General features: G+C 43.8%; 1 protein-coding gene across 2 annotated transcripts in view; it reads right to left on the bottom strand.

Moving 5' to 3' along the window:
- CPAMD8 (C3 and PZP like alpha-2-macroglobulin domain containing 8) overlaps positions 1-13554 on the bottom strand; it is a 153704-nt gene that overhangs the window by 79714 nt on the left and 60436 nt on the right. For both annotated transcript variants that reach the window (XM_050933995.1, XM_050933996.1), the window contains 2 exons: positions 11609-11760; positions 9891-9913 (listed from right to left, as the gene is read on the bottom strand). In XM_050933995.1, coding sequence (XP_050789952.1) covers positions 9891-9913; positions 11609-11760 — 175 coding nt within the window. The remainder of the gene's footprint in view (positions 1-9890; positions 9914-11608; positions 11761-13554) is intronic.

Here is a 13554-nt window from a genome sequence, read left to right as displayed (position 1 = left end):
ACTCCGGGTTCCAGCCCAGGGCCCTTTGGATTGCAGCTGTCTATAGTGCCTCCTGTAACAGCTGCATGACAGCTACAACTCCCTGGGCTACTTCCTCATGGCCTCCTCCAAACATCTTCTTCCCTCACCACAGGACCTTCCTCCTGGTGTCTGATAATGCTTGATTGTCTGATAATTCCTCAATCCTCCAGTAGCACACCCTCTCAGTCTCAGCTCCTTGAGCCTCTTGCTCCCAGCTCCTCACACGCGCTTCCTCTCCTCTGGCTCCTCCCCGCCTGACTGGAGTGAGCTCCTTTTTAAACCCAGGTGCCCTGATTAGCCTGCCTTGATTGGCTGCAGGTGTTCTAATCAATGTAGCTATCTCCACTGCCTTCCAGAAAGTTCTTAATTGGCCCCAGGTGTCTTGATTAACGTGGAGCAACTGCCATTTGGTTACCATGGTACCAGGGATTTGTTTAGCCTGGGGCTAACATACCTGTTCCTCAGTACTTTACTGTAGCCATCTGGCCTTGCCCCATCACATATCCCCCACCTCTGCTCAACACCATAGGGTTGGGCAACTTGGGATGCCAGGCAGTGTGCTCGTGAAAGACCATCAGCGTTGCTGTGGTGGCATCCAGCCCTGTGCCGTATGCAGAACTGGAATGGTTGGAGGGATAAGAACCACCTGGTGACCCTTGCATTCTTTTCCTTATTTCTCTGCATCCACTGGAAGGGTGCATGGTCCGTCACAAGAGTAAATCGCCAGCCTAAGAGGTAATAACACAGTGTCTCCATGGCCCATTTGACAGCAAGGCATTCTCTCTCGACTACTGCATACTTCCGTTCTCTTGGGAGTAGCTTTCTGCTTAAGTAGAGGATCGAGTGTTCTTCTCCAATCATTTGTGACAGAACCAGCCCCAACCCCACCTCAGAAGCATCTGTCTGTAAAATGAATTCCTTGGTAAAGTCTGGGGCTACGAGTATGGGGTCATTACAAAGGGGTGTCCGAAGCTCTTAAAATGCCCTCTCTGCTGCGTCGGTCCACTTCACCATGTCTGAACCTCGGGCCTTCACCAAGTCCATTAGAGGACTTGCCCTACTGGCGAAGTGGGGAATAAAATGTCGGTAGTAGCCTACCACACCTAGGAACGCATGGATCTGCTTCTTTTGGGTCGACCGGGGCCAGTTTTGAATTGCCTCTAGCTTATTAGTTTGGGGCTTCACTATACCCCTTCCTACAATATATCCCAGGTACTTAGCCTCTGCTAGTCCTATGGTGCATTTAGCAGGATTAGCGGTGAGGCCAGCCCGCCTTAAGGTGTGTAGTACGGCCTCAACTTTCTCCAAGTGGGTTTCCCAGTCTGGCGTATGGATGATTACATCATCTAGGTATGCAGCTGCATAACTAGTATGGGGGCACAGCAGCTTATCCATGAGGTGCTGGAATGTGGCTGGGGCCCCACGTAGCCCAAAAGGGAGCACTGTGTACTGGAATAGCCCGTCAGGGGTGGAGAACGCTGTCTTTTCTTTAGCTTCTTTGGTCAGGGAAATCTGCCAATACCCTTTTGTCAGATCCAGTGTAGTCAAGAATCAGGCACTACCCAGTCGGTCAACCAGTTTGTCGATGCGTGGTATGGTTTATGCATCAAATTGGGATACTTCATTCAGTCAGCAAAAGTCATTACAGAATCTCATGGTACCGTCAGGTTTAGGCACTAGAACTATTGAACTGCACCACTGACTGCAGGATTCTTCAATAACGCCTAATTCTAACATTTTCTTTACTTCGGCCTTGATTTCTTCTTTTTTGGCTGCTGGGATTCGGTAGGGTCTCAGTGTTACCTTGGCTCCGGGGATCGTGCGGATATGGCGATAGGTCTCAGTCGTCCGCCCTGGTTTTGTACAGAACACATCTCGGTTGCGATTAATCAGGTCGGCTACCTCGAGTTTTTGGATTGGCGTCAAGTCGGGTGATATCTTCACTTGCTCATGTAAGTTATCCTCCTGGGGAAGGGTCTCTTGGGTGACTAAGCATGCATCTCGATCATGCCAAGGTTTTAGAATATTGACGTGGTAAATTTGCTCCAGTTTCCTGCAGCCTGGCTGCCGCACCTTATAGTTTACCTCTCCCACGGCTTCAATTACTTCATAGGGTCCCTGCCACTGGACCAACAGCTTGCTTTCTGCTGTGGGCACCAGGACCATTACTCGATCCCTTGGTTGGAACCGTCAAAGCTTTGCTTGGAGGTTATAATGGGTCAGTTGGGTCTCCTGTACTTTCTCCAAGTGTTCCCGTACAATGGGTGTAACTCAGGCTATCCGATCCCTCATCTGTAGTACATGCTCGACTATGTTCTTTCTGGGATTTGGCTCCTCTTCCCAGGCTTCTCTGGCTATATCCAATATGCCTTGGGGGTGGCGCCCATATAGTAGTTCGAATGGAGAGAAACCTGTGGAGGCTTGTGGAACTTCCTGCATGGCGAACATGAGGTAAGGCAATAGGGTATCCCAGTCTTTCCCATCCTGGCTCACCACTTGCCTGATCATGGCCTTGAGAGTCCTATTGAACCTTTCTACAAGACCGTCTGTTTGTGGGTGGTATACAGAGGTCCGTAGGGCTTGTACATGGAACAATGAACAGAGATCTTTCATCAACTTGAATACAAAAGGTGTCCCTTGATCAGCCAGTATCTCCTTGGGTAGCCCAACCCGGGAAAAGATCTGTACTAGCTCCTTAGCTATTGTCTTGGAAGCTGTGCTGGGTAGGGGGATGGCTTCCAGGTATCGGGTTGCACAGTCTAATACAACCAGCACATGTTGGTGGCCCCAAGCTGTCTTCTCTAGGGGCCCAATCAGATCCATGGCTATGCATTCAAATGGTACCTCTATTATTGGAAGAGGTATCAAAGGGGCTCATAAGTGTGCGCGAGGACTATGTAGCTGACACTCTGGACAAGAGGTGCAGTATCGCCTGACATCTTCATGTACTCCTGGCCAGAAGAACCTCCACGGGATCCTGGCCTGGGTTTTCTCTACCTCTAAGTGTCCTCCAAACAGGTGACTGTGGGCGAGGCTCAATATGGCTTTTTGATGTTTTCGTGGCACCAGAAGTTAATGTATCTCCTGCTCCTGCATTTGCACCACACGGTACAGAAGATCTTTCTTCACTATAAAGTAGGGTCCTGGATTCCGGAATTTCCCCTCCACTGGTATCCCATCTATCTCAGCCACCTCCTTCCTGACGTTATCACATCTAAGGTCCTCTGCCTGGTCCCGTCCGAAAGTCTCTCTCCCAGGACTAACCTGCCTGAGCTCCCAGGGGCCGGCTTCTGCTTCTTCCAATGGCTCGTTGTCATCACGGCTGGGGCCAGCCTCTGGCTCACCTTCCGTGTTGGTAGTTTCTCTGATGGCTGCTCGTGTCCATCTGCCTACTAGCGTGGTCTTCTGGCCCTGGGTCAGGATCCAGGTTCCCAGAACCTTCGCAGCCTTCCTTTCTTTTTTTGTCTTCCGGGTCTTTTGGGGGGCTGAGAATAGATCCTGAGAAAACTCAGAAAACATTGGAGGCTGATATTCCCCCAATGATTAGTCACTGCCAACAGGGTCTCCACCTCTCTCCAGCCTCTCCGGGGGGAGTAACTTTTCAAACCCTGGATAGTCCCTCCCAATAACTACAGGATATGACAGTTTAGGAACTACGCCCACTGTCACCTTAATGGGGTTCCCCTGAACCTCTATCTCCACTGGGATGGTGAGGTAATGGCTCCCCCCATGCACACACGTCACTGTTACACGTTTGGCTTGCAGCAGCTGGCTACTGTTTACCAGCTTACCCAATATAAGGGTGATAGCACTCCCCGAGTCCGCAAGTGCTGTAGTCTCTGCTCCATTTATCTTCACCGGCCTGGTGTAGTTATGCGGAGCTAATGCGATGCCCGCAAGGTGGATAAGGGCGCATGGGACCTCCCAATCCCCCATTGCATTGCATAGGCTCCTTGGTGCTGGGACACTGTGCTGCTATGTGTCCCCACTCCCCACATGCATAACATCTATATTTGTTTCTAATTATTCTCCTATCATGTGGGCTAGGGGGTTTAGTCCCAGGGTTCCCCCCACTCAGGCCAATCCCTTCCTTCTGGCGTCTCTGCTGGTTTTCAGCCCCCGTCTTCCTCCACCTAGGGCTCCCCAGGGGTTTGCCTGTCCCATCTTCCAGGGCTGGGGTTGGGCATTTGCTATGAAAGGGGCTTTCCTTGAGTAGTTGGGTCAATTCCCTGGCTGTCATGCGTCTTTCTACCAGCGTGATCATCTCGTCATAGGTGGATGGATCGTTCTGACCTACCCATTTGCAGAGATCTGGTGGCAATGCCCTCATGTACCGGTCGATGACCAGAACCTCTAGTATCTCTTCCGGACTCCGGGACTTTGTTTGCAACCACTTTCGTGTGAGATGGATGAGGTCATACAATTGGGACCACAGGGTTTTGTCTTCCTGATACCTCCACTCATGATACCGCTGGGCCCGCACTGCGATTGTTACTCCAGATCTGGCCAGGATCTCTGCCTTCAGCTGGGACTAGTCTGCTGCAGCCTCTTCAGGCAGATCATGGTAGGCCTTCTGGGCCTCCCCACACAGGAATGTGGCAAGGATGCCAGACCACTGAGCTCGAGGCCAGGCCTCCCGTAGGGCTGTCCTCTCAAAGGCCAGAAGGTATGCCTCTACATTAACCTCCCATGTCATTTTCTGCAGCCAATGGCTAGCCCATATGAGTCGCGTCCCACCATGGCCACGGTTCAGCTCTGTAAGAGTCTTTACCTGGTTTACCAGTTCCTGCAACATAGCTCGGTCTTGAGCAGCTTGGTCCATCAGCAGGCAATCAGTCTCTTGCTGCAGCCGCACTGCTTCTTGCTGGGCGGCTGCCTGGACACGGGTAGCCTCCTGCTTGGCCACCGTGGCTTGTATCAGTGCCCGCACTACGTCATCCATTGTGATGACCAAAAAAAAAATTAACCCTCTCTTTTTTTTTTTTTAAGACCACCCTCCTTCTTTCGCCGCGCTGTGCACAACAAAAACCCCACTCCAGACACCAGCTGTGACAAAGTTCCTCCTTTACCTTGGTGGGTCCTGCGCTTATTGGTGGATTTGCTCACCTCAGTGATCTTCCCCTCTGGTGGAACCCACAGTCTGGGTCAACTCCTCCTGTGTCTAATCAGGAGTTGTGAGGTTTGGGGGGAACCTGGGCCCGCCTCTACTCCGGGTTTCAGCCCAGGGCCCTGTGGATTGCAGCTGTCTATAGTGCCTCCTGTAACAGCTGCATGAAAGCTACAACTCCCTGGGCTACTTCCCCATGGCCTCCTCCAAACATCTTCTTTATCCTCACCACAGGACCTTCCTCCTGGTGTCTGATAATGCTTGATTGTCTGATAATTCCTCAATCCTCCAGTAGCACACCCTCTCAGTCTCAGCTCCTTGAGCCTCTTGCTCCCAGCTCCTCACACGCGCTTCCTCTCCTCTGGCTCCTCCCCGCCTGACTGGAGTGAGCTCCTTTTTAAACCCAGGTGCCCTGATTAGCCTGCCTTGATTGGCTGCAGGTGTTCTAATCAATGTAGCTATCTCCACTGCCTTCCAGAAAGATCTTAATTGGCCCCAGGTGTCTTGATTAACGTGGAGCAACTGTCATTTGGTTACCATGGTACCAGGGATTTGTTTAGCCTGGGGCTAACATACCTGTTCCTCAGTACTTTACTGTAGCCATCTGGCCTTGCCCCAACACAGGAGCAATACACTGCCTTTATCAAAGTATGAAATCAGTAATGACTGCAGATCATATTCAATAGTGAGATGCAAGCTTTGGGTGAACAAGTCTATAGAGGCTTCTCTCACTGTGGATATTATCTATAGTTCCCCTCGCATTATGTCTTCTTGCTATGAAAGGACAGGTGGTAATGGAGAAGTGCATTTGGATAAGTACATTGACTACACAAAAAAGAAGAAGAAATGTCTCAGACTCCTTCTGAAACTGGATTCCCAAGTACAATTTAAACACTGGACAGAACAGCATGAATATCAGCCACAGGCAAACTGCAGAGCAGGAACAACAAACCTTGGGGTATGACCAAAAAGAGTATAGCAGTAGGAATATACTATCAGCCACCTGACCAAGATGGTGACAGTGACTGTGAAATGGTCATAGAGATTAGAGAAGATACAAAGGCAAAAAATTCAGTAATAATAGGGGATTTCAACTATCCTCATATTGACTGAGTATATGGCACTTCAGGAAGGGATGCAGAGATAAAATATCTAGACATCATAAATGACTGCTTCGTGAAGCAGTTAGTCCTGAAACCCACAAGTAGAGTGGCAATTCTTGATTTAGTCCTAAGTGGAGCACAGGATCTGGTCCAAGAGGTGAATATAGCTGAATCAACAAACAATATCAGCTGATAACAGCAAACATAATGTAAATAAATTTAACATCCATGTAGGGTGAAATAAACCCACCACAATAGCAATGAACATCAAAAAGGAGAACTATACAAAAATGAGGAAGCTAGTTAAACAGAAATTAAAAAGATCACTCGCAAAGGTGAAATGCCTACAAATTGCATGAAGATAATTTTAAAAGACCATAATAGAAGCTCAAACTAAATGTATAACCCTTTTTTTTTTGAAAGAGGACCGAAAAAAAAATATGGTATCATAACTCAACAGCAGAATAAAAGAAGTAATTAGAGGCAAAAAGGCATCCTTTTAAAATTGGAAGTCAAATCCTGGTGAGGACAATAGAAAGGAGCATAAACTGTCGCAAGCTAAGTTTAAAAGTATACTAAGGCAGGCCACATAATAATTTGAAGAGCAACTAGCTAAAGACACAAAAATTATCAGCAAAAATTTTTTAAGTACATCAGAAGCAGAAAGCCTGCTAAACAGCCAATGGGGCTACTGGACAATAGAGATGCTAAATGAGCACTCAAGGTAGATAAGGCCATTGTGGAAAAGCTAAATGAAATTTTTGTATAGGTTTTCACTGCAAAGGTTATGGGGGAAATTCCCAGACCAGAGCCATTCTTTTTAGGTGAAAAATCTGAAGTACTGTCCCAGACTGTGGTGTCAGTAGAGGAGATTGTGGAAGAAATGGATAAATTAAACAGCAATAAGTCACCAGCACCAAATGGTATTCACCCAAGAGTTCTGAAGAAACTCAAATATGAAATTGCAGAACTACTAACTGTGGAATGTAACTTCTCTCTTAAATCAATCTTTGTACCAGATGACTGGAAGGTAGCTAATGTATTGCCTATTTTTAAAAAAAGGCTCCAGAGGTGATCCTGGCAATTACAGCCCAGTAAGCCTAACTTTAGTACCAGGTAAATTGGTTGAAACCATAATAAAGAACAGAATTATCAGACATATAGATGAACAAGATATGTTTTGGAGAAGAGTCAACCTGTTTTTTGTAAAGGGAAATCATGCCTCAACAGTTTGTTGGAGTTCTTTGAGGGGGCCAAACAAACATGTGGAAAAGGTTGATTCAGTAGATATCGTGTACTTGGACTTTCAGAAAGCCTTTGACAAAGTCTCTCACCAAACACTCTTAAGCAAAACAGGCAGTCATGGGATAAAAGGGAAGGTCCTTTTATGGATCAAAAAGTGGTTAAAAGATAGGAAGCAATTTAGTAGCTGAGCAACAAAATGGCAGGTGAAAATCAATGTTGATAAGTGCATATTTGAAAAAAAATCCCAACTATACATACAAAATGATGGGGTCTATATTAACTGTTACCATTCAGGAAAGAGATCTTGGAGTCATCATAGATAGCTCTCTGAAAATATCCTCTCAATGTGCAGCAGCAGTCAAATAAGCAAACAATGTTAGGAATAATGATAGATAACAAGACTAAAAATATCTTAATGCCACTATATACATTCATGCTACTTCTCTCCCTGAATAATGTGTGCAGTTCTGGTCGCTCCATCTCAAATAAGATGTATCGGAACTGGAAGCGGTGCAGAAAAGGGCAACCAAACTGCTTATGGATATGAAACAACTTCCAAATAATCCTGACAGATTGCTATCAAGATGGTTGACCATATGGTAAATCAAAGTCTTTGATTTACTTGTAAACCAATTATAGTGTTGTGGATGCAGTGAAGGTATCCATGCTCTGTTGCAGCAACACATCATAGGTCTTCCTATGAAACACTTAGGTCTGCTGCAACAGTAAAGTGCTTACATTCACATGCAGTAATACAGCACTGCATATGAAAGAGAAACTCCAAATGTGCTGGACTGCAACAAAAATTACTGCCGTTCACCAATAATATTAGGAAAAACTTTAACAATAAGGGTAGTTAAGCTCTGGAACAGACTTCCAAGAGAATTGTAGAATTCCCATCACTGGAGTTTTTTAAGGACAGGTTGGACAAACACTTGTTAGACTGGTTTAGGCATAGTTTGGTCCTGCTGCAGCACAGGAGGCGGAACTAGATAATCTCGCAAGGGTCTCTTCCAACTCTAGATTTCTATTATACTATTAATACTCAAGGATGATGTGGATTTATTCTGGTCTGGAGCACACAGTTATAGCGACTAATCCAATGAATTATCCAGACCCCACAGCCCCACAAGCTTCTTAAAAGTGAGGTATTGCCAATATTCCAGAAACATGTCACAATTCAATTACTGTAAGATTTGTTCTCCATTCTCCATCTGCCATTGGAGATAACTACCCCAAAAACAAGTCCTGCATAAAACAATTAGATCCAATATGTTAATACACCACTTTGTCTTTCATTCCTACTCCTACTCCTACTTTGTCACAGCAGCAGTAACAAACATTCAGAGAAAATCATGATCATATTATATACCAGAACAGCACATTTAAACACCTCTTATGGAACCAAAGGTTTTGGTGGCACTTAAAAATACATATGGCTTGGTTTTACTATTATTTAATTTATATCCAATATTTCAGAAGCTTGGAAAACACAAACATACTTGATATTAGCATGGAAGTAAAAGGAGACCATCTTGCAAAGATGACATATTAAGGGCCTGCCTAGCACCTCTTATTGTCATTTACCCCTGTGCCAAGTGGGTGTAAAATTACTACCTCCAATGCAAGTAAGTGGTGAAGTTTAATTTGGCAGCATTTAATGCTCATTTGGCACAGGGGTAAATGATTTATGCAACATGCAGAGCAGAGGGGAAAGCAGCCCCAGGATGTCCTGATTATGTAAAAGACACAGACTTAAATCCCAATGTCCTAGACACTTGAATGAAGCTCAGATGTTCCTCCATTTATTTAAAACTCATATCATCTCCTCATATAGGTGTATAGTGATTTTTTTGTTTTGTTTTAACCGAGTTTTCTGCCTTAATTGCATTTAAATTAAGCATGATGATTATTTTACCTCATAAAGGTAACTTCCCCATGTTTCTAGTGCAGCCAAAGTTAACATGGCTGTATTTTATTCACTCTTGGTTGTGTTGCAATATTACCAATGCCAGATGCTAAAACCAATGCACAAATCTGGGAAAGAGTCTATGTAGCAACTGAAGATCAGTAGAAACGTTATTACTGGAATGATTTCCAGTGGATATCCAGTAATTTCTCGACATGTTTTGAGAACTTCTGTGTACATCCTGTATTCCTTGACAGTTATATATCCTATACAGCACCACATCTATAAAATAACCTAGTCATGAATTTGTTATTGAGCAATCACCCATACAAATTGCTAGACTCTTGCATATATAGTTCATATGAAACATAATCCTGAAGGCTGCACAAACCAAGGCTATTAATTCATCCCTACATTGATTCTCATTTTCTCTGGCTGCTAATTATCTAGAAGTCTTAGAATATTCTCTCTCCCCAACACTATATGAATAACACTTGACACTCACCTTAAGCTTGATTGTCCCTTTATCTGAGAGAGAAAGAGAGAGAGAGAAAGTGAGTTATGGCATTGTGTTATTCTTTCTAAGTTAAAGCACTTACTTCTAAGTCAAGTAAGAGGAGGGAAACTGTCATGATGCCTCCAACTGATGGGTCCCCTGATAATGGTTTGATTTAGCGGAAATAATTTTTTCTGCACTGTGCAAAACCAGCAGCAGAGGTGGGAGGAAGGAAACTATATACAGCTGGCCTCTTCACTATAAACTTGGCCTGACTGGCTATGTTAATTCATAACTTTTTCTCAGAGTAAACTGCAAAGTGCTCCATAGTTAGAGTACGCAACTAAGGTTGGGGATTGGCCACAAGGAAGCTTACTAGAATATTTTGCTGCCAAAGATCTGGCCTTTCCGGTGACTTGAATCATCCTCATTAGACTCCCATAAAGTCTACTTTGGTTGCTGTATCTTACCATAGCTAAGATTTCTGTTTAGCGTGTATCACCCACATGTACAAATACCACACCCATCTATGTAGCCAGCCCAGCCCAGCTATCTGCTAACCTGGGACCTAAAATAAGAGTGATAGAATTTGCAAGGGGAGAAGGAGAAATATAAAACCAGAGACATTCCCTTAAGGAAATGAAACCTATTTTAAAGGGGAGTTTTTCTATGGATCATGACTTCTCTTACTGATGAGTGAGGGATTTATGCATGTAGTACCCATTAGTTGTAATAAAGTTACCCATATAAAAGCCAACTAAGATGACTAGGAACACTCTTAGGCCGACCAAAATCTCATTCTCTCTTTTCATGGAGCCAGCCACAGCCCATAAAATTACAGGCCCTGCCAGACCCAACCACCTCTGGATCACTCTTCTTTACCCCAGCTCAGGAGCTGTTTTATTCAAAGCTTATGAACCAAGAGGGTAGACTTCAGAAATTTCCTCGGTTAGTAGGCGGTCATTAAGATCACAGCATCAACGCTTCTCCTGAGCTTTGCACAGAGCAGTGTTAAACATAATGGTAAAAAATACTGTTGATTGTCTGAGTCCAGTCTACATTACAGCATCCATCATTCCATCCACTGCTGAGCACCATTTTCACCAGTGTAATTTGCTTTACACTGTAACAAATGTGCTAAGTGAGACACAGTCAAAGCCCCTTTCGTCTTCCCAGACAGGAAAGACGGATTTGATTTTCAATCCTAAAGGGTATCTAGTTGCACCAAAGTTATCACCTCTCTCTATAATGAAGAGGAAAGTCTCCATGATGGATCTTGAAGGGGGAGAATTTACCTCCCCACTAAGTTCAGATTCAGGGGTAGAAGAATTCTGATGTTTTTGCAGAGATGTCATATTCTTCCTCAAATTCAACCTTATTCTCTTATCCTACATATAGTTCCTTCAATGAGAAAGCTCAGGCTTCCAATGGGAATCTAGATGTCCACCTGACCACTTGAATACTAGTGCATCACTTTCATTTAAGTTCTCCGTATATCTTACTGTTTCAAAGGTATCAGTGTTGATCATTTCAGACAACCATGAACCAGAGTCAAGCCAGTGCAATCAAAGCTGGGAACATTCTGCCCCAATAAATGGTTTACAAATTATTATGGTTCCAGCTTCAGTGTTATTAGAAGCCATTCTCTAAAAGATGCTAAAGAGCTCCCCATAGCACTTTGGCTTGTACACTAGCTCTTACTCAGTTTCCCATAAATGAGAACTTACCCAGAACTGCTCCATGGCCTCGTGCCACTGTTTCTCCTTTGACCACTAGCTGAATCTGGACTGTTGTTTCCTTGATTGAGTTAAAGATGGTCACACTAACAGCTTCCTCTATGCCTGATCGGAAAACAGAAGGTGCTGCTATCAAATAGCCCCTGGGGAATAAGGTTGGAAGTGGATAGTCAGTGAAAACAGCAACAAAGTGTGAGGTGACCAAGGTGCCAAACAGCATGAAACTATTTAAAATATTAACATAAAGAAAAGGGCAAAATATCCTGTAATACAGTCACCTAGAGTCTGCCTCCAGGACAGCCACATTGGCAATATGCCAGGAGCTTGGGACTCAGCCTAATATGCATAAAATGGACCAGACTGCAGTCTGGCTATCTTCACTGGCTTCATCTACTTAAAAAAAAAAAGTGACTGTAATGTTGTATCTTGGTCCAACGAGGAGAGGTGGGCCATCATCATAGGAGTTTTGTAGTCTCTGAAGATCAAATCTTCATATTAATTATGAGGGCAGCTTCCCAGCCAATTTGTAGGACACTTTTACATGTTCACACTTTGGGCATCATTTCTCTTGGACCTCACTAATAAACAAGATAGCAGTTCCTGATATGTGTACATTAGTTAATGCTCAGTTTCAAAGAGATCCTGTGAAGTCAGTTTATATCAGCATGCTACCTAAAGAATTCCACATGACAAACAGCAACAGAACAAATAAAGCAACAAGCGTTAGCTCTAAATTGCAGCAGCAATTTACAGAAAGTGTGACTTGTATCTTTGGCTTATACATAGGATACTAAGTATCAATAAAAATAAGTATTGTACTAAATAGACTTTATAGTACTTTGAAACCAGCTCTAAGCTCAGTTATTCTGTATCACAGCAATATATAGCTGTTTCTCAACTGTACTTTATCAGATATATTCACATTTATAGAACTGCAATCACATTGCCACGAATAGGAGCCTGAATTACTGATACAATTCAACTGTAGTGTACTAGTATTGACGTCCTGATTATACATACTAACATACACAGTTAAGTACAGTCTGCTGTAAATGAAAAGGCTGATGCACACTGAAGAATTTGGTGACACCAGTCAGAGCCCTCCAGTTTAACATCATATATAGTGTCCTGTATTTAAGCACTGTAGAACAAATTTTTAAAAGTGACTATTTTGGGTGCCAAACTTAACATACCTCAGAGAAGTCTGATTTTCAGAAGGTGGGTGCTTCAACACTTTCTAAATGTCAGGCTCAATTGAGGTATATTAAGTTGGGCACCTACAAAATTGAGGAATACAAAATCATCAGCCATTTCTGAAAACCTTGGCCTTAATTTCCCCCATCTCTGCCTCTTCCCAAACCCCCTGCTTTAAAAGAGGAAGCAGATGTTAGTGGTAAAAGCTTAGAAATGGGAGTCAGGAGATCTGAGGTCACATTCCCAGTTCTGCTCGTCACTCAGCTTCTGTTAAAATGGCTACATCTTGAACAATGTGTTACCAATTTTTATTGTTTAATTTTCAAAAATCACAGCTTTGGAAGAAGTATTCTAATAGTCCCACTTTCACTTTTAAAACTGCCCTGAAAGACTTCATAACCATACATACTAAAATCTTGTGTACAGTTATGATGGGAACACTTATGATCTTCCCATACTGAATGGCACCATGCCATAAATTTATAGACTGAATGCACTATAGTCTCTTGCATTAAGTCGCCAATGTTTTTGGCGTATGATACTGTAAGCAATATATTTATATCCTCTTTATGACATCATACATCTTTCTGCTTCTTTCCCCCCAAATGGAATTTTTTTATAAGATAATTTTTCATGTCACACACTTTAAAACATATTTCAGCCACTTGCCTCACTATGGTTCCAGCAGTTGGGTCACTTTAGTCCATGATTAATTATCACTCTGGGATGAGGCTGATGGTGTT

This window comes from Gopherus flavomarginatus, chromosome 24 (assembly GCF_025201925.1).
Source record: "Gopherus flavomarginatus isolate rGopFla2 chromosome 24, rGopFla2.mat.asm, whole genome shotgun sequence".
NCBI lineage: Eukaryota > Metazoa > Chordata > Testudines > Testudinidae > Gopherus > Gopherus flavomarginatus.
Note: the sequence above shows the minus strand (reverse complement) of the source record. Positions and strands in the feature narration are given on the sequence as shown.